This window comes from Branchiostoma floridae, chromosome 13, assembly GCF_000003815.2.
Source record: "Branchiostoma floridae strain S238N-H82 chromosome 13, Bfl_VNyyK, whole genome shotgun sequence".
In the NCBI taxonomy this organism is placed as follows: Eukaryota; Metazoa; Chordata; class Leptocardii; order Amphioxiformes; family Branchiostomatidae; genus Branchiostoma; species Branchiostoma floridae.
Genome location: NC_049991.1, coordinates 12200106 through 12222532, shown reverse-complemented (window position 1 = coordinate 12222532; position 22427 = coordinate 12200106). Strand labels below are relative to the sequence as shown.

Sequence of the window (22427 nt, the reverse complement as noted above, 5' to 3'; positions counted from 1 at the left end):
ATTCACAAACGCACGAGCAAAAATTCATTCCTCCATCAATACATACTTTGACACAAACACACAACCCGGCACAGACACGCACATAGACATAAGAGCACTGACACGCAAACGCATCTAGAAAAGTTGACAAGCAGGCAGGCAGGCACGCGCGCGCACACACACACACACACATATACACACACACACAAACACACGCGCGCGCGCGCACACACACACACGCACATACGCACACACACACACACACACACACACACACACACACACACATACACAGGCTATTAGAGCCATGCGGACATCCATATCGAATTTGACGGTAGAATATCCCCTCGATACTAAAATACTGATGGTCATGTAGTATTATAGCGGTCGCCTCTCAGACTGATTGACCAACTGTTGAGGCTTTTACATCTGTCCGGGAAGGTTCTTCATCTCATGTGCTGGTTGTGAGATCGGGGTCCGCCCGGTGCGTAGCCCCGTCCTGTTGTAGTTGTTGTCGTTATTGCCAGGCCCATTGGCGCCAGCCGCCACGGCATTGACATCATCGATGGGGTGGACCTGGGTCCCGCAGCAGCTGCCCCGGCACGACAGCGCCTCCAGGGTGCGCTTACGGAACTTGGAGCTGAACAGGACGTAGATGAACGGGTTCACGCAGCTGTTGGCGTAGCCCAGACCGATGCTGAAGAAGTAGGCCACCAGGAAGGCGTAGGTCGGGCGGCCCATGTTGACGTTGATGAGCGCGACGACGTAGAAAGGCAGCCAGCAGACCACAAACATCACGACAACCAAGAGGACCATCTTAGCAACCTGTGCCAACGACAAACGATCAACTACTAAACGATAGAAACAAGGATGCCGTTGACAAAGCGTCGATCAAAGGTGTTAGGTCAACTTTTTGTTAGAACTAAATAACCTTTTCAATTACTCGAATGGTGTGTGTTTGTTTTCTTGCCTGTTTGAACCTACCTTCTTGGTGCGTTTCTCAGCGTTGGATTCGGACGGCACGACGACAGTGGCCAGCTTGTGGAGAACCATCAGGTAGCACACGGTGATGACAGTCAGGGGCAGGACGAAGGCCAGGGTGAAGTGATAGACGGTGAACCAGTACAGGTCTTTGGAATCCTGAAATAAATCGTATACAACCACTTGTCTGAATCGAGAGCCTTCTCCTTTGAATCCAACTACTTTAGTTAAGGTTGACTACGAGAGTTTAAAAAACCCTCATGCAATCTTTGATAAGTGTCTTTCATGCACCATGAGCTCAGAGGAAAGACTAATCTTAATGAACATCCGTTCACCGGATGGTCTTCTCCTGGTGACATTTGAAGCCTGCTTCGTGCCGCCCACGAATAGAAGGCACGTGCGTCAATACAGATGGGTCATTAAGATGCAGCAACCGATCAAAGTCGAGCCGTGAATTAGTTGTGACAGTCTTTCATGTTCGTGCAATCCTTCGTTATGTGAATATTGAATTTGGAAACACAATAAAATCCAGCAAAGGGGTGGCAAGGTGACCTAGTGGGTTAGAGTTTCTGACTCAGAATCAGCAGAAACTGATGGTGTACCTTTGGGAAAGGCACCTAACACTCATATGTATAAATAAGTGCTTAGCTTGCTGGCTAGGGTTGGCCCGTGGATAGAACGTCAAGCGTAAGGCCTATGGTTAAAGAGAGCCACACTTCGAGCACTTTAAAGAACCCACAACACTTACTAGTATCGAAAAGTGTAGGGACCCATAAGGGCATGAATTGATCAAATAAGTATATCCGGATATGCAGCCTGTGCTGTTGAGTAAAAACCTGGTGCGTTATGCCATGAGGAGGTTCGCGGGTATTTTTGTATGCAAAACAATTGAAAAACAAACTTCTAGTAAAGGCCACTTCACCTTTGGAAACTGCATGACGCAAATCTGGCTGCCGTCTGGGTAAGTCTCGAGGCTTGAAAAGATCCAGACAGGCGAGATGGACACCAGGGACGCCAACCAGATTCCGACATTCGTGATGGCGGCAACCTTTCGGGTGCGGATGCCCAGGGAGCGGATGGGGTGCCCGATGGCGAGGTACCGGTCGATGCTCATACAGGCCAGGATGTAGACGCTGGCGAACTGGTTGTTGGCGTCGAGGGCGTAGATGATCTTACACATGATCGCGCCGAACGGCCACTCGTCGGCGACGAACTGGTGCGCGAAGAAGGGCACGCCGAGGAGGAAGACCTCGTCTGCCAGCGCCATGTTGAAGATGAAGACGTCTGCCGTGTTGCGGAGCTTGGAGTAGCGAACCAAGACATACATGACCTGAAGATGGAAAAATAACAGATGAGATTATCATGACTTGTAATATTCTATAGGGAATGATTGCTCAATCACAGATAGTAGCACCTACACTTGTTCTTACTCCATCCTAAGTCTGAACATGCAGGAAATGCACATATTTGTAAATGCATACTTATACATGAATAAAAGCGCTCAACAACATAAAGGACACTTACCAAGGTGTTCCCAAGAAGACCAACCACACAGATGGAGTAAAGAACCACAGACATGGTAACCCGGATGGTGTTCAGTTGTCCGGCATTGCTGTTCCATATCTGTGATGCGTTCATGGAGGAATTGAACTCGTCTTCTTCAACCTCCATCTTGTTTTTTTCTCACAACTGTCTTCTTTCGAGCGTGAAACCTGAGTAGAATGCGGGGAATTTGGGTTAAAGTTAATGCTTTATTGCAAAAGAGATTTAGGGTCAAGTAGCTGCTTTATATGCTTCAGTTTCGTACAGTTTTGACAGAGGAGACAGAATGGGAGCATCAGCACTCATCACAGCTTGACATCAGGAAAGCAGAATGACTGGAAGATGAATAATTGCTGACATATTTAAAAGCTACCATATCTCCCAGTCATGATTTTGATAGCAGTGTTAACTCCACATGTGGTTGTTTAAATGAATGATCTTTATTTGCACGTTCCTGCCCATGTGGTCTAAATGCAGCAAATCCCATGTTTAAAGGCAATCCATCCTCAAGCCCACCTCTTCAAGCGGAAGGTATCAGGATTCCGTACAATACGTTCCGGGTAAGTTTTGGCGAATGGAGCAGCGGTTTGACGTATAATCATCGCTACTGGTAATATTGCGCACATGCACACGTAAAGCTGCATTAACTGCACGGGATTTTAAAGCCAGAGTTCGAGTAAAATTGATCGTCTCCTGTCCTGTAATAAGTCTGCCGTAATCCATGATTGTAATTTACGAAGCGGCGCCGGGACTTTGACCTTAAAACCCAGGCTGAAGTAGATAGCGTGATATTCACGCTTCGCCGGAAGCGAAGTATGCTACCACGTACCCAACAGGTCGGGGAAGCATACAAATCAAATTTGGGGCCTTTAGAGCATTCCCTGAGCGTGATCTAAGAATTCCTTAGGGGTATGGAACAATATCAAAATGATAAAAGTAATACCAGATATTATTCCGCCCTCTTCAGTCAGGCAGGCTAAAATGTTTGCCTCTAGCTGTTTTCATTTAAAGGTACTCGTTTGAGTTGTATCACAGTAATTTCACGTCTCAGTTGGTTGATTTCCGAATCCTCAGGGGCCGCTTGAGAGATAGTCGTCTTCCAAAGTTTCTAAGCAACATGAATCTCTCAGAGGATAAAGCCTTCTGAAATTCCCCGTCTATATTCACCAGGTCAAGATATCACATCCATTGCCACTTTTCCCGAGAGGCTTGAAGTTCTAGTACATGAAATGCCAGCAGCAGTTATTAAAGAGTGTCTCTATCTCATAATAACTTTGTATGGACACAGTAACCTCGGAATATTTTTTTATTCATGTCCTTAAGCTCATTCTCAGAATTCCTAACGTATTGTAGCCTAAAGCCCTTCACTCAAATCCCTCCCTACCTAGTGACTTTCATTCTCTCTAGGCTGACCTTAAGTTTATTTGCTGTGCAATAAAGTTCATATCAAGACCCCTGAGCAGAATATGGAAACTTATCACTCAGATAGGAGAAGGTCAAGGTGTACCTTGACCATTGCGTCAGTAGACGTGTTTTGTTATCCTAACCTAAACTTTCTCCTCCTAATTGACCGCATGAAATCATGTACATTCGAGATGTAGCTCTGATTGACATGAATGATTACAACATATATATGGACATAGACAAACACAAATGTAGATTTATTGTATTTAACGTTAATAGTTTTTAACCAATGCTCTATCTTTTCAGTGTATTAATGTAATGTTTATATGTATACGTATTGATGTGTGGATCACAAAACCAGCCTACCGCTGCCTGTGATCCGCGAGTATTGTATTGTTGCAATTCCAATAAATCAAATCAAATCAAATCAAATTATTGGCATTTGCAGAGGCATACATTCATGTTTTGCATCCGGATACTAACAAATCCCACTGGTAGAACAAAATTGCATGTGCGTCCCAGAAAGTGACAGTCACGACATTTCAAAACACGGTGGATGTCATATTAAGTTGTACCTATGTGAGCAATTAAAGCACGAAATGACCCAGATGAAAGCCATATTGGCAGAAAGAGTCAGACCAAATAAGTGATCAAGTCTTTGCAATTCTGTACCTACTACTTAATGCAGAACGTGGAGAAGAAAATACATTGAGAACATGAATCAGTCAACGTTGCCCTTTTGCAGAATGCCATTTTGTAGAATGGACGCGAAATAACATGTTTCTCATTACCACAGCGATTCAGTCGTTAATATAACTGAAGAAAAGGCTCCTATGGACAGGATCCTCATCAAATGTAACATAAGAAATGCATAAGGCTTATGATGAAAAGTTCATAGAATATGTGGCATTTTACTAATGACATCCCAAGAGCTAACAGTGGCATTGTGTAATGCCAGAGGGGTACTTTCACAGCTTTGAAAACCTTTTAGTCCACGAGAAGTCGTGCTTCAGTCCAAATGAGTGTTGTATCTCAATCGACATCCTTCCGGGGCAGAAGCAGTCCTCTGAGGTATCGGCACACATGGCATGTTCACGTGGGTTCAGACTTCAACAACACAATGAAAATTCCATAGAGTATCCGAGCTGTGTGCTCACCCATGGCAGTGATGGCTTTTACCTTAAACACACGCTAATTGATCTTACAGTTTGGCAGAGCGCAAGGTCTTTGACACTTGCTTACGCTGATGATACATTAACGTATGCGTCACGTTAGAGGACCTGTCCATAACAATCGCCTTATCTCAAAACACTAGGGATGGGTACCGGTACAGAAAATTCAGGTGCATGTACGGTCCAGGTCCAAAGGGTCAGGTCCAGGTCCGGACCTAAACCTGGACCTAATTGTTTGTGAATGGACAATACTCCAAACAATGGTTCATTTCGCTGCAAAGAAATCTGTTTGGTGGAGTATCCTATTTTCACGTATACAAGCCTCTGTTAAATCAGACCAAGTTTGACTGTTGGAATTTGATAAAAATTACTATCATCTCTCCTCTACTTCGATCTTGCTATTTCCTTGGACCAGTAAGCCTCAAAACACGTCAACGCTTGCTGCCGAAGTGAAAGTATTATCTGTTCATTTTCTAATCAGTCCAACATCTGGTCTACTGAATTTTTTCAGGTCTGGTTTTTCCGCACAGGTAAAACAAGAAAAAGCGGTTTTGTAGCGGTACATCGTACCCGCCCCTAATGATAACAAAGTGTGTGCCTACAGATGCCACAATCCTTCCGTACAGACCAGTGTTTACATGTAACACAATCTCTCTCTGCCAGGGGCTGATTGGGCGTCTTCCAAGCAAGTACAAGAAAGTCTGCTAGAATCGTGATTCATTCAGGCTACTGTTCCTAAGGATAGCTCGTCCAAACTGCTCTCGAATGGCAACGACAATGGTATAATGGCCAAGTAGCCTCCACCAGCCATTTGGTTGTCTGGGTACTTATGTCCACTGATGTAGAGCTGCAGAAGCTCTTAAGCTCTCTTTCATTTCAGTTGAACATTACGTGTTCATCTCCAACAGTTTAAACGTGTGTGGTCGGTCTGGTGTTTGGGTTATGCCTTGTGATAGGAGGAGCATGTGATTCAGATGCTGAGACGACATTTCTCTGATGCGCATCGTATCTGCCATACCCAGCTTGCAGTGTACGTGCATGAAAGGAGCTCTATGGAGACATCACCGATGTGTTTGCCTGTTAGGTATGAGTGCCAGCGCTTGATGGCAATACCATTACCAGTCCTCACGAACAAGGGAATCTTTTTTTTGTAGCAAAAATGGTTTCAAACAGGGACGACTGTTTGATAAACGCTCACACACTTCAAGTCCTTCAACACTTCAACAAACTTTAAGATTGGTCGCCAAGCGCGCACTATCACATCTCTTGACGCGTGAGGTTTAAATCCTACCTACAAATTTTTCCATACATCTAATCCTCGGAAGCTGGGAAGCCTTACAATTTTTGTGCGATAAGCCTACCTTCAGGAAAATTGGATCTCCATGATTTTCATCTAGCTATCTATATACGTACTTACTGCCCATGGCAGCGCAGTACCTATGATACAATTGATGTACTCGTTCGATCAAGTGACGTTCTTGCCTGAGATAAAATGAAAATTGGGGACTAAATTGTCAGATACGCCTGTCACAAAACAGCCATCACAAAAACCCCGGATTAGTTCACCCAAAATCCATACAGCTCCATCACCACATACAGGACTTTGCAGGCAGGAATTGGCGAATGTTGCAATTTTAACTTAGATAAGACGATAAAATTGTATTGTTACCTGTACATTATACATCGATGAAAGAAATGCCATCTTTAATTGTATACAGTTTCCATAATTTTCGACAATTGGGTAGCAAAGACAAAATCATACTAGTTGTAGACGACCGAGCTGCGACGTGAGAGTACACCAACGAGGAATTTCAAATATCAGACTGGTCGGCGGCCAAAATTCTTCATGCCCTCCGTCAAATGTTGGAGCTGGCGGACGCTTGTCTATTTCGATTCGATATCCCTATTAATGTAGAGAAAGCATCGATGAAGCGTTTGACATCCAGGTTATACGATACGCCAAAACGCAGTTACTCAAGCAACTGGATATGATTTTAGAAACTTTCCAAATTCATATCCATTATTTAATATTTAACGCAATACTCAGAATCAGACAGAATGTTCCCTGATGTGTGCCACACGTAGCCAGCTGATGGATCTAAGGAACTTGAGAGTTGTAGTACTATAGTCGGCCATGCAAGCAATATGTGATGATATAGATATTCTATAGTGTAACCTAACAGCCTACCAGACGTTTCAAAGGGTAGACAGCAACGGTCGTGTCTGTGACCGGTCGGTCAGTCAGTTTTCCCGGTCATATTATACCCGCACCCCTCTGGAACAAAGACTATGCAAATATTATAATTTAGATAGAACAGAGGACATGTGTCATTTTGTAGTAAAGTGTGGATTGTATACCGTAGAGAGAAATGAGCCGTATGAGGTTATACAAAACCAATTTCCTTATTTCATACACCTAAGTTCTGTAGAAAAACTCATATTCCTAATGCACCTTGACAAACCATCGATCATAAAACATATCTGCTCTTTTATCTCCACTATAACAGAAAAGCGAGGAGAAGGTGAGTTTATCCAGCAATAGCCTCATTTTGTATCTGTGAACTGTATCTTTTCAACATGTCTTGTTGTGACCTGTACTTAGCCCGGCGTGACAAAAATCTGCACCGCATATAAATCGGATAGGACGTTAAATGGAGGTCCCGTGTCTGGGCCCGGGGAGAGCCATTCGCCGGGCACGTAAAAGAACCTGCCACAAGTGCGATGGTGCGATGTGAGCGGATCAAACCATTCCGGCCAAAATGGGTTAGGGAATTTCCCGAGCAGCCTCGTAACCCCTGCTTCTCCTATTGAGTGAAGTCAAGCTTGCCTAAGCTTGATGTTTTTATAATAATAATGATAATAATATCGGGTGTATTTTGCAGGCAGTAGGTACCCAAAGTGTGGGTAATGGGGCTGTTTTTTACTTAAGGAGAAGAGATGCTGCTACAGTAATCGATAAGGGCCACTCTTCATCTTCATAATGGTAACATCAGTCCCTACGAACCTGATTTAAAAATGTGCAATAAAGGTCTTCAGTCAGTCATTCATTCATCCATTATATATTTAACTTTGGTTACAGCTTGGTGCATCCCCTGATCAAAGGAACAGCTTGCTTGCACACCTTACACGCAAGACCAGGTAGACCAAGTAGCTCAATCTTACAGGAGAAACGTGACATACGTCATAAAAAATCAACCCACGCAAGACCAACTTGAACAACAGCTAGATCTTACAGAAGAATTTTTCTGCCAACGCAAGCAGTCTGATGCAATACGATAAAAGCCATCATCTGAAATCTCAGAGGAAAGAGTACTAGTTACTTCCTGTGGCCGTGGCAGGCAGGAACGCGTGCTGTTGAGTGATTTGGCGGAGTACACATTTCAAGAATGCCGTAAACACACTTCAAATGGACCTTCACCGCACAAAACCTGCATCTCGTGTAAGCCATGCTGTTGGAGTTCATTCACGAAGAGCGAGCTTGCGATTGAAAGAGCAATAGAGGAGGCCAGTTGCAGTCATCAGGCTTCTGTAGTTCAGCGAATCCAACCTGAAAAGTTGCCAAACGGCCTCATTTGGGCGGGAATGAATCGCCACATTCACACTGATCTAAGAGCAGAAGCAAGACAGATGGGTGGGAATAAGGACCACAGCGCACTTCCCCAGTTCGGAAGGGTAATGAATAGCCTGGAAACGGTTTCCGGAAAATTGCTGCTGCCATTTCTGACACCAAACGCTGGCCTCATCGTGTTGTCTGAATGAACAACATTCCCCACAGTACCCACTCACACCCATCACGGTTTTCGCTTTCCCACATAAAGAAGCCACGTTCATGGAAATCCGTTCCGTCATATGGGAACAAGTGATGTAATGCCTTAATAGATATACCATCTTCGAAAGCACCACTATTTCAAATCTTGTCAATCAGAAATCCTACAAAAAAAATGCACACATATACATGAATATTGCGTCCTCTATCCAGAAGTAGCCACTGAAGAACTTGTAATCAAAGAAAGAGAACGTCTTACTCACCCATCTTTTCTTTTCTACTGGTGAGGAACATTGGGCCAGAATCCGAGTCTTTAACTCTCGATATACATGAATATTTTGTGACTACTCTTGGATCAAACTACGCGGCACGTGATTTTATATTAAACTTCTGTATGTTAGATAATGGTCTCTGTGCTCTGTGTCGTTTGATCAGCTATTAGATATAGCACAAGTGTTACAGTTAGTTTGTGGCTTTGATCCATATAATTCATGGGTGTGTGGTTGCGGCCGCGGAGACATAACGTCCCAAAATGTCATTCAGTGTCAGAAGCCCTAATTTGCGGCGTAGTTTGCAGGGTATCAGTCCATGATAGTAGGTTGTGTAGTTTGTGATCAGTACAACTCAGCAGGGTAGATGAGCGAAAATTATCACCGCATATTACGTCTTTTGATACAGACTCGGATGTAAGACTGGATTAGAGATCCTGTGAGACCAAATGATATGTATTAGAAGCAAACAGGTCAACCCGTTCCCCATTGGCGCAATTTCGGAACATTAAGAGTAATCGACCGGTGCCACTTTCTTGATTTATGTGTACTGAGACACAGGAAGACATTTAAGACAGAATCACATGTTTGTACGCGTTAGATACAAAGAAAGGTGAAAACGATAACTCAGTTCCGGAACCGTTTCGGGTAATTGAACACTTTTTTATGTGCATGCGGGAAGACATATCAAAATAACCTCAAAATAAACAAAAATGTCCCGCAGGCATTACAAGCTTCCCTCTGTGCTGCACTGTTCCCGTATTGTTCTAGTTTGTTTATTGAGATCTCCATTAGACTTTACAAATAAATTCTATTCTTCCTTGAGTCCGTGATACAAAATTACAGAAAATATATATACCGTGTTTGGGAGTCCAAACATGGTCATGCAAGCATAGGTAGACCACGCAAGACATATCTACATCAACTTTGTGAAGATATTGGCTGCTCGGCAGAAGATCGGTCCAAGGCTATGGAGGATAGGGAAGGAGGGAGGGAGAGAGTCATGTCCATCCGTGCAACCAGCACGCCCGGATGATGATGATGATGATATATATACCGTTAAGAAGATCAATGAGGTAGATGCAGTAAGCTAAGGGTAATTTGTGTGACAGTATTTTTCTGTTTTCCGCCCACCTGCTACATTACATGGGGAGGAGCGCTTTCACGGCATTAACGCCAGACGAGAAGTGGTAAGATGGATAGGTGAGAGTTTCCAACAAAGGCGGATGGGTAAAGGTCAAAAGATCAGATAGCTTGGTCTTATCAAGGACGTTATAGGTCCAATGCTGCATTAATTAGAAGTGATCAGTGTAAGACAGAAGGGAGCCGTTCATGACAATGCATGATGTGCAAGATCACTAACAAACCGGTGGATGCACCGACTACGAAGCAGCTAATACCAGCTCAGGAAAAAAACGAGAAATACATATACAGATGCAGGACACGCTTACATTCTTAGTGTTGCAGAACGTTTGTGTTTCTGGTTTGTTAAGTCAAATTTCATCAATATATACATAAGAACATTGCAATTATAACAGGTATAAAGCCACGATGGTTATGCCTGGCTGCAAAAACATGAATATCAGTAGTTTTCGTACAATGACTGAGTGAATAATGCATGGTGCCACTTTAATATTCAAACAAGATAGAAATGGTACCGGTCTTTGTGATTCGGTATATGAAAGGACTACCATCAACAGTGAAATCTCCCAGTTATGATAATAGTATGGGGTGCAATGAACCTTGCTATGAATACCCGCTATGGCTTCCAAGCAAAGGACCTTCCATTTGGATAGCAGAAACGGTCGGGTGAGTTCACTAAACATCCCAATGCGCACATTTACAGCCAGTGTGTCCATGTGTGTCAGAGATAAGTCTTCATGAATCATATGGATTCGCTTTCCACTTGCTCACTTCAAAGCTTGATGGTACATGGAACTCCGTCACAGGAGACTAATGATCTCAGAAGGGATGTACTATTTCTACTCAAGCCCGAGTTCTTCTTAGGAATCTGCCTCCACCTCAAGAAACAGATCCCTCAACTAACAATCTTAGACAGAGAAGAGATGAATACAAATTTACAAGATTGATGCGCACACCTAGTCAACGTTACCAGCGGATCGGAAAGGGTTATCTGGTTTAATGTTCCAGATGGCACATCTTGGTAATTTGTGTTATGGGGGCATAGATGTTAATAACGGAAGTTTATGATTCTTATGGCATGCAATAAGAGTTGATTAATAAAGGTTGTGACAATACTTGAAATAAGAAAGCGTCTGTATTACCTGGAAGAACCATTTCCTCAAAACACACCAGAATCTTAAATAGGGGAAACATATTCGTCTTTTTTTATGAATATTTTTGTTCCTTCGATAAACGCAAAACATAAGGACGTAATTTGTGTCACTTACCTACCTGTCATTAAAACGTTTGATAAGTATGACTGGTTTGCCATATAGGTTTGGAAAGAAACAGCTAAAGCGCTTAACATGCTAGATGTGCAATCAAGTATCTAGTTCATACAGATGCATTGGGATATTCATGTATTAAGTGTTGATCTCAGACGAACAAGACAGCTTGAAGACATATATTTTGGAACAGAGATGAGTCGGTCTTTGTCAGGACTACGGTGAGTCTTTAACACGTTCAATGATGAATCCTTCCATTTGAGGATACTGAGGGGAAACTCACAGAGGGAAATCGTTTTAATCACAACGTTTTGGCTGGTAGCAGCAAAGTTCAGGCTCTAAAGGAGCGGGAATGGTCGTGTAAGCGTGTGATCATTATCATTTTTGCAATGCAATAACGATTCATCACTAAAAGTTGAGGGAGTAAACGTTCAGGGAAATTATCTGTATTTCCTTGAGAATTGCACAACTACGTGTGGCAGCATAGTAATGATCGCAGAGACCTGGGATACCTGTAAGCGTTATGTGTGAGCAAACGTGAAATTGGACAAGCTTGTATGATGATATAGATAGATCGATGCTGATGTTGATACATACTAGTAGATGCTCAGCTGCAAAGGCGGTTACTGTTTTACAGCTGAATGCTCACAAGGCCGTCTGGCAAAGACAGAACCATTACTCTTCATCATTCTGTGAGTCCGAGTAAGGAGTAATAATATCAATATCGACTGAGAACTATGTGAATGGTCCACTTTCATTATCAGCATTTACTTGTGTTGGAAATATGGTGGGAAATGTTGCTGCAAGCCACTATTTCTGGCGGTAGGCGGAAGTTTTCAACCACTCTTTAATATAACTCTTCCTAACACGAGCAAAAACCAAGCATGAAAGCACAAGGAGCAATAGCCAAGAAAATTGCAGTAATTCAGACAGCCTTTCACAAAACACATTCAGTCATTCTACAAAAGATCAACCTCGTCTCTTGACGTCGTAGCTCCTGCTGAAGCAAGATTAAACGTTCTAGGCGATCTCAAAGATTCAGCATAATATTACAAACATAACCTTCATCTCCACGTCAAAATGATGTTAGATACGTAAGAATCTTACCTCAAACTGCGTTGCTCATTATCTCACACTGTGCCTCAGAAACGGCGGAGAGTTAACACACAGCTCCTCACTCAGGGCAACCCGATCCACGCAGTGGAGTCGGTCGTTAAAAGCGCAGAAAAAGAGCTGGGCGGAAGTTACCCTGCAAAGCTGGGGGTGCTTTCCTATTAACGTCTTTCATCACTGACATCCCGTGAATCTCTGGTGGCCACAAAAAGATGGCGCATTCCTTATGATACCTCCTATGAAACGCACCGATCCACACACTTCACGTACGCCAAAGGATATCTGGAGGGTTCCCTACTGAGGCTACCAAAGCGTGGAACAGAATGATGAATGGATACATGGCAAGCGTCGCCGAAGAAGTATGTTTTTCAAGGAGAGCATCATCGCGATTATGACCTGTTGATTTTGTATCATACAATTCAAAACAATGTGTCGTCTATTGGCTGTATGCATTAAGTTAAAATTCCGGGCACTTAACTTTGGTGACGTCTTGTGCAGAACAGGGAAGCTGTACCATGTTCGTAAAGCATTTTATGGAACCAAAGGCGCGGAAGTAAATGTAACCTTTCAAAAGACATCAATACGAAGGAGACATATACTCGTATGTGGTAAAAACCTAACTGTACTACAAAAATACCACTCATACGAGGACGCCGATAAAATCAGGTTACCACCAACAATTGGTCATATTAGCAGGTTGCCAGAGGTAGCCACTTGCACAGGTTTGACTGTATTGACTTTCATAGTCACGTACTCGAGCTCATTGCGCCAAACTCGTCCAACTCCCGTGACGTTACACAATTTCAAATCATTATAAAAACAAACTTCTAGCCTCATTATTGCCAAGTTTTTGTTCCGGGCAAAATTCCCTGGATGAATTCCCTTAACACATGGATCCTAAGCACCCTTAATGTATGTGTTTAATAACTTGACAACGCGAGGAATTTTGAACAGGTTGCTGGCTAATCTCTGAGGAAGCGAAATGACCTTGCTAATGTGAACAACTTATCCATCATCTATTGTCTTAATATCATTGTCACACTGCAGGAAAAATGATTTACCGACGAGTCTACCAGCTCTAAACCTCCCTTCCACTGGGGCGGTGACCGCGTTGCAACCGCGCTGCGACCGAGTGGATTTGACAAAGCCCTCAATGAATTTCATTATTTACCCTTTCTGTATATTGTATGGGCTGTTACCGGTACGATGTAGAGGTAGAAAACCGGTTTTTCTTGTTGGAGCCTTCCGGAAAAAACCGGACCTGAAAAATTCAGTAGACCGGATGTTGGAGCAATTGAAAAATGGACCGGCACTGCGGCGGCAGGTGTTTTCGTGTATTGAGGCTTATTGGTCCAAGAAAATAGCAAGAGCAAAGTAGAGGTGAGTTGACAACGATAGTCATTTTTATCAAGTGACTACAGTAAAACTTAACAGAGGCAGATAGCGTGGTTAATTTGAGAGATAGGATACGCCACAAAACAGATTCCTTTGTGGCAAAATGGATTGTTTTGAGTATTATATTGCCATTCAAAAACAATTGGGTCCAGGTTCAGTTCCGTACATGGCCCTGATCCTGTGGACCTGGACCGTACCTGTACCTGAATCTTCTGTACCGGTACCCACGGCACCCCTAGTATTTTTCTACTTTTTGCATGGCATATTAATGAAATCATGCGATACACATACAGATACAATTTAGGTCGCAGCGAGGTCACCGGGCCTAACTATTTTTGCGCGAAAGTTCTCCTGTGAAGACTTTAACAATCCCCTCCCCAACATATTCCGATCACGGAGAATCGGTTCCAAGACGCCCAGACAGCACAATCAACCCCTTCAGCCGCGGATCGTTATCAACCACCGGTAATTGTTTCCTTTCATCCTATAAGCACCCTTTTATTCGATCTGATGTAATTGCTATAAAGAACGTCGACGATCCCGCAGACAGAATGGTGCTGTGATAAAGTTTCATTTAGGAGTATTAAAATCTTATTACTTTTTATCACTTTTACTGCCTTCATTTGCCCACGCAATGAAATGATAGCTGTTCCCATTGGCTTGTAAAACGATAGATTAAAATGCAAAACGTAACCAACGACTTTACTTTAAAGATGGGTAAGACGGGTGATAGGCTTGAATTCTAAACCGAAATCTTTTGCTGACGATGGTTTGTGGTATTGAAAGAAAATGACACTGGCTAATTCTTTTTGATAGTAATTGTCGAGTTGGTTTGATGGGCCTATGAAATTTAATTTGTACTTTAGCTTACACGATAACAAAACTCTCCTTTGCACTTTGAGCATCCATGCACTACGGAAAGTCGTGTTATCTGCGGCACAAGATAACATCAAACGGATGAGTTGATGAACATTTTGTTATCTATGTGAGTGCAGCCTCCATGAAATTGACGTTATTAGATGATTTGCAATTTTCATTGCCAGATATAATGGTAATATCGTGCGAACGAACTATGAAAAGTTTTGTGGGTAATAATTGCGTTGCTAGGAAATAAATTGTTGCTAAGGTGCTATTTGTGGTGTTTACAGGAACGGTATTAGTTCTACTGAGGCTTGAGAACAAGATAGCGTCGTCGGACGTCTTGACAAGATCGACCCGAAAATCATCAGTAATTGTGATTCCTCTGAAGGGATATAAAACATGAGATCAAACACCTGGGGAAGGCAGGCATGACAAAAACATGAGTTGAACATGCGTGATGTTTCCAAGCTGCTAATCATCCAGCAGAAACAACGCCGACGCAGAGCGTTTGATCCTCACGGGGGACCGATATCATCAACAGTTTCCTGAATCAAGAAAGAACTAATCTCACTGCGCGTAAAGGCAATCAATTATCGTCGCCGGAGTGATCGTCTGTGTAGGAGATACCGTCGGCATGACTTCTGTCTTCGTTTGAAACAAAGCCAACGCCGACGAAACAAAAGGTCATCAAATTACTTTCACGTACAGCAGTCAAATTGGATTTGTACTGGTGAACATATGTCAGACTGAACATGAGACTGCATTCTGGCACAATCGGCGATTCTATCGGTAGAGATCCCGATCGGAGTCTATCGTCAGTCTCCTATCGGGATCTTTACTAACAGATCACCTATATTTCTAGCTCGCATTCTCTACCCTGATGCAAACCTTGTATTAGTGGGTCATTTGAACATTGTGCACTGTCAGATTGTATTTAGAATCATGTTTAAGGATCTAGGACCCCTTATAGTTGATTTTAAGATGCCTTTAATTCTACTTATAATGACCTTTATCTTTGTACACTCGCACGATCTGTTTATCTTTTTAAATGTTATATTTGATACCCTTGGGGATAAATGAACAAGTGTCATTCGTTTTTCTTTTGTAAATTGGGTATCGTTATCATAGCAAGAAATATCAATATTTTGTTCCTGTCTGCAATGACGCTTCCCATTCGAATCATAGCGTAATGAAATAAGACGATCACAATCTATGATCTACTATTATGTGTGGTATTATATAGCATTATGGGCATCACGATTTATGAAACAGGTGATCATCTGAGACGGAATGGGCCTGGATAAATATTTTGGTTGATAGCCTGAGCTAATAATAATAATATCAATCTCATCCGTTATTCACCGTATATGGACTATTTAGGATTAAATCGCATCATTTCATCAACGTTTGTCTGCAATTACCGTGTCGAAAACACCATTCAAGATCCGTCCCAATTCCGACAGACTATGCTCTCGCTGCGATCTCGCTGCGACCTTAATTGGATTTTTTATGACCCAAGATTCTGTATCACTAGAATATGGTGCAAAAGGTAAAGGTATGATAAGATAACACAAAAAGCGTAACATAACTCTTTTTTTTTCTTATGACATGAATGAAATACGCTCAGTGCTCTGTCCAAGCGGTCGGTCGCACCAAGCGGAATAGGAGACCAAGGCCCAATAATGATTCAAAAAAATTATCAGGAATATTTTCAAAACACAGTTAGTTATTTCGAACTTTCAACGGAGACGTTTCCTTCTTCATGGCTCAAACTATAACTTTCTTGTTGAACGTTATCAGTTCTTTCTGCCTGGTGATACGTCACAGTTATTTGCCTGCTTTTCTTTTATTGAAATGGATGCTCACTCTGGAATCACTCTAAAACTGCAAGCGCTCGTTCCTCGTGGCCATTTTTCTTCATTTGTATAAATCACTGAGCTCAGCTGGATACATAATCTGCTGAATGTTTGCCATTAGGTAAGGTAAAAGTTTCCAACTTCGTATATGAAGTGCAAGGTCAGCACTTTTGCGACGGTTTGATGTAGCACGTCTGCCGTAAGTTAAACAGTTCAGTGGACCAAACGCACAGAGAAACATACGTTTCAACATGACCTTCCTGTATAAAAGCACGAGTGGGAAACTGACCCTTTTGCTCCTGTTCGTAACATTTGCAGGCCAAACAGCGCAGTTCAAAGCTTCTCGCTCTGCATTAGTCCATTGAAAATGGTATACGTGAGCTAATATGTAAATATAGCTCATGGCCTGATGTTCATCCTGCAATACATACAAGAAAACACAATGTGTATAGCTTCCTGTCCTGTAATATATATAAAACAATCTGGTCTTGATTGTTCATATCCTCAGCTCACACCATGAAAGAAAGCTCCAGAAAAATGACTGGAGGTACTGTAACGTTATAATCAGGGATGATACGGAACCCTATGGTTACCATTCATAGGATGGCTTCCCATCCCGCCTACACCAGTGGAACACCCTGCATACATGAACTGTAAATAATGGCTGACCTTAGATGCCATGTAGAAGATTGTACTTACGGCACATTTCATACAGTCTAACTTAAAAACAAAAACAAAACTTAAATAACTCATTCCTTTCATTACAAGCGCGGCTCAAGGCAAAGTAACCCCAAATCCCTTTGGATCCCCCTAGCTTACAATCAATATACTGTACTCATGCGGGAATTACGATGTAGTCTCTGGTCAATACCAAGTGACTTCAGCTGCCGTTTTCGCTTCTTCGTGGTATGTTTGAATTCACAAGAGACAACAGAACAACTTCGGGTGAGGAAAGATTCACCCACTGATGGCATTTCATCTCATTTCATCCATTTCAAATAGTTGATGTTGAATATTTTCCTTTCTGACCGTCGCCTGTATTTCCTTTCCTGAAGGTAGGCCCTGAAACAAAGGAATATGTCTGTCCAGATGCAACTATTGTTGGGTAGACCGACTAATTTCTCTTCGCAACAAGGGTCTGAATTGCGAGGAGCTTGCAAAAGGAGGGCGGGCTAATTCTCAAGGGTCTGGAACGGTTGTCATTCGGCGCTTACTGCACTATGACCTCAATACGACAAGGATTGTCCCAGTTGCGGCCATAGGACTGTAGGTTTTGAACCAATCATACCAGGAAGGACGTGTGAGATGGGTCCTTTAAAAAAACGTGCTTAAAGTGTGGACACTTGGCCTATCCGAGGGACAGCCCTAACCGGAACTAGAAACTCATTTCCACTCTAGTGAAGTGAGGAAGTCGTATTAAGGGCCATTCCCAAGGGCACAACTTTCCGGCAAATCTAAGAACTAATCACGTCCGTGGCCACATCTAACTCGATTTAAACTACCTCCCAGCAGTTCAAGTGTTTATGAACCGTTCGTGGCCTTTTCTCATCACTAATGCATTCCCTCTTACCACTAATGAATCACCTTTCAACACAGATCGTCGATCACACGAAGTTCAACAGTGAACTACGTGAGTGGAATGCTAGACCTCATTCACGTCCTCTGCGAGGGTTATGCACAGTCAAGGACATGCGTTTCAACTGTCACTGCTTACCGGTATCACAAGCACATTCGGCCTAAACGTGGACTTCCATTTACAACGCTAGTTTATCTCCCACTGGGCCTCCTCTGACGCTACTAATATCCTCTCTGCACGTACCCTCAAAAGGCTTAAGACATACATTTACAGCTAAGTGGAAACACTATCTTGTTGAAAGCAGGTGACGTTTTAGTACCATTTCATACCCCAGGTGTCTCAACAATTCCAGGAAAAGTGTATTGTCTACCCTGAGAGAGACGTCGTGCAAATTGCAATTAGTGTGGGTTGCTTCAATTGAGATTCTTTCCTATTTTCCACGCTATTTCCGTACACAAAGTAAAGAGCTTACAAACCAACTATCGATCAGTCCTCTGATCATTCTCAAATTGAAATGACGCAAAGCCTACGTCACGTGACCTGAATGGAAGTCTGGCGTCAGCAACGGGTCAAAGGTGTCCGGTAGTCTGTATCCGGTAGTCTCACGGTACCTGTCTGAGTGTCTCCCAGTAGGTCTTGCGGTCTCAGAACACAGTACACAGTACTTTGGTATAAGGTATTGCGTCACAATACTTGAACGGCCGTAGTTTTTCTTCTATGAACAACAGCGAATTAGAATCTGTGTTGCAGACTGGTAGAGGAATGCATGAGCTTTTAGGCTGCATACGTTGGGTTACGATATTTCTTTAGAATTTGCGTCTTCCCATTGATACTGTTGCCGGCGGGTACTGCCTGTGCGTCGGCTGCAGTGTCATGACCTTCGCTGGGGTCAAATCAAAATGGCTTTTATGAAATAACGAGCTGGCAAATCAATGCTCATTTCAAATATGTTTAAGGTTGTAAGTTTTCTTGTAATTTATTGTGCACCCTGATATGAATTTTTAGTCGTCGAAGCTCCTCACTTTGGGGTCGTTAACTATGTAACGTTAAATCCCCTTAAAACTGGTCACGCTGCAGACATGAATTGCATGGATCTATCATACCGTTAGGGTCCTCATTAACGCCCGGGGCCAGACTTCAATATTTGGTTCCATTTGTTTGGAAAAAAAATAAAGTCATCTACAAAACGAGTAATTTTGCGCGCTGTTTGGGATATCCCAGATTGGGTTTGGAGTTTGTCTGGGATACAACAGACTAGTCTGTGTAACACAAACTCTGCTGTCCGGGGCTGCTATAAGCGAGATTTAATCAAGCTAAGAACAGACCATCTGGATGAGAATGGGCCTTGCCCAAGACCTGAATGGGATATCCCAGAAAGTTAGTTTCGCCGGCATCCTGTTTGGGATAGCCTAAAAGTGACTCGGAGCCTATCTGAATAACGCCCTGCTTGAGAGACAACATCCAGCACCACAGTACTGATTTTGGTATCACGATGAATAGCTTGCTAACTCAAGTCTTACCTGCTGAAAACCTTTTCATTCAACTGCCAGGCGACGTCTAGACCTGGACGGTTTCCCAACTGGAGTGAGAAGGTTCTCGGAAAGAAATCTGCTAAGTGATGTATCCAACAGAGACCAAACTTTGCTAAAGCCTTTGACAAGGTTCCTCACTTACGGCTGATACATAAACTCCAGTTTTATGGCATTACAGGTAAAACCCTTGCCTGGCTCTGGAATATCCTACAGGGCCGTTCACAGACCCTGATGCTAGGCAGAGAGCGCTCTGATTCTGTACCCGTAACCTCTGGTCTCCCCCAGGGTACAATCGTGGGGCCAATACTGTGTCTAGCATACATTAACGACCTACCCCAACATGCTACACATGCAAAAGTTCGGCTATTCGCCGGTGATGGTATTTTGCAGATGAGTGTGCAGACAAAGAATGATTGTGAAAGACTTCAGCATGACATAAACAGCATTTTTTCCTGGGAAAAGACGTGTTTGATGGCTTTTTACCCGTCTAAACGCGGAGTGATGTCTGTCCCATCCCGATAATATTCCCCCACCCCCTCCACGAATACGCCCTGACCAAGGCACAGTATACGTAAGTTCCACCAAATATATTGACCTTCATATATTTCTTAAACTTAAACTGGCGCAAATACGTCGAAATAACTACATAAAAGGTTAAAAAAAACTGTTACGACGCTGTTTGAGAATCTCTAGCCCTGCGAGAGCTCGAGGACATACATGGCTTTTGTACGACCTACTCTTGAGTACGGCAGTAGTGTCTGGGACTCTGGGATTCCCACACCAAGGACCAGCTGAGTAGGGTGGAGATGATCTAACGAAGAGCAGCCCGCTACGTGTGCAACGATTATAGAGGCACAAGCTCAGTTACTACCATGCTTCATAACCTTGGTTGGCTGTTTCTAGAACTTAGAAAAAGGATTGCCCGCCAAGATACCTTAACTTGTACAAAATCATCAACAACATCGCATCATTTACGTACCTCACACGACCATGATTGTCCCGGTGGCTCGATGCTCCCGCCGCACCAATCACTCCCAAACGTTGCAGGCCATCGGCTGCATGAACACTACTACAGGCTCTCGTTCTTCCCTCGGACCATCCGAGAGTGGAATGAACTTGAGCCTGGTGTGGCGGAGGCGGGATCTCTCTCCCAGTTCACACTGAACTGGGCAGGACCCTGCTGCATTGAGCCACGACGCACACGTCTTGTATATATTCGTATGTAAATATATGTACTACTAACCCACTAAACTCACTTATCTTGTCCTTTACACACACAATTCAATTGTTTTCATTTTCCTTAGCGTTTTTCCTTTATTTTCCCTTGCCTATTCATTCGTGCCGGGCACTTGTGTTGTGACTATCCCATGCGCAATCTGCCGTTGGTCACTGCAAAGAGGCTAGGCAGTACGAAAGAAGAAGGAGAGACCGACAACACGCACGGCACTCTCTTGTCACAGGAATGTGAATTATTCCTCCCGACAATATGGATATTTTGATATGCATATGGCAGTCCTGGTCTCCTGGAAACATTTTAGCGCACGTGCACAGTATTTGAAGTCCGAATCATTGCTACTAATTAACTCTGATCACACCAGCCAATAGCATGTCTGCATTATCTGTCCGTACACGATCAATAGTCTGACGCCGGTATTCAAGTTTACTGGAATGACCCATAGATCACTATCTTTATCTGCTCTGGTCCCGAATTAAGTACTCCGTTTAAATAAAGGTGCCATGCAGCATGTAATGGATCGCCTAACCTTGCAGGATGTCCGGTAATGTAAAATCAATCCGTACTAATGACTGACAAGTGGTGTGTGGTCAGGCAGCTCTAACAACGTTCACCTCAGCAGTTGCTTTTGTGCAGCTTACCAACTCCAGGTTCTCTTAGACATGTGCATTTCTAGACACACACGGAGTTATTATCCTATTTCTGTGAGAAATCCATTTTGATGCTAGACTCCATAAAGCGGTAACACTTGGTCTGGGCATGATGACATTGGTCAGCTAGCCTGAGCATGAAAAACAGACTGACTTTGACCCGATCGCGCGAAAGCCATTTCAGCAAAGGCTTTGACTTCCCATTGACAGCTTTGGGATAAACTCAGGCACCCCGGAACCTTTGGATCGTTTTTCCTCCTTAGCTCATGGCCTTATGAGAGCGCATAACCCGTTGTCCATTTATCAGCGTCACGTTTGGGCACACTTCAGCAAGGAATGGTACTATCCCTCTTTCATTTCCTATTCACGAACCAACACATCTCTTAACACAGGATCGTCTGTGGGCTTGCAGATAAACCCGACATTGACAGGGTTCTGCAATCTGACATTGACGCGCTGACCCGATGGCAGCATCGTTGTCTAATGGCATTTCAGACATCTGAATGTCATGTCCTCAATGCATTACATGAGTGCAACCTGCCAAGCATCGCTCTACCCGGCATATCCCCGTGGTCAAGTCTAAAGTGTGCCTCAGGGTCCAGCTCACCAAGCGTCAAAAAATACATTGACGGCAATGTATAACCAGATTCTTCGAGCTAGTCATCCGTCACTTGTCTCATTGTTAAAGT

General features: G+C 43.3%; 1 protein-coding gene across 1 annotated transcript in view; it reads right to left on the bottom strand.

Annotated features, from left to right (window-relative positions):
- Positions 1 to 260: 260 nt before the first annotated feature.
- LOC118429277 (melanin-concentrating hormone receptor 1-like) overlaps positions 261 to 22427 on the bottom strand; it is a 47298-nt gene continuing 25131 nt past the window's right edge. Inside the window, exons 3-6 of the mRNA XM_035839757.1 lie at positions 2485 to 2672; positions 1883 to 2290; positions 964 to 1119; positions 261 to 804 (exon numbers count right to left, since the gene is read on the bottom strand). Of these exons, the coding sequence (XP_035695650.1) occupies positions 403 to 804; positions 964 to 1119; positions 1883 to 2290; positions 2485 to 2631 (1113 nt within the window). The 5' untranslated portion in view covers positions 2632 to 2672 and the 3' untranslated portion in view covers positions 261 to 402. The remainder of the gene's footprint in view (positions 805 to 963; positions 1120 to 1882; positions 2291 to 2484; positions 2673 to 22427) is intronic.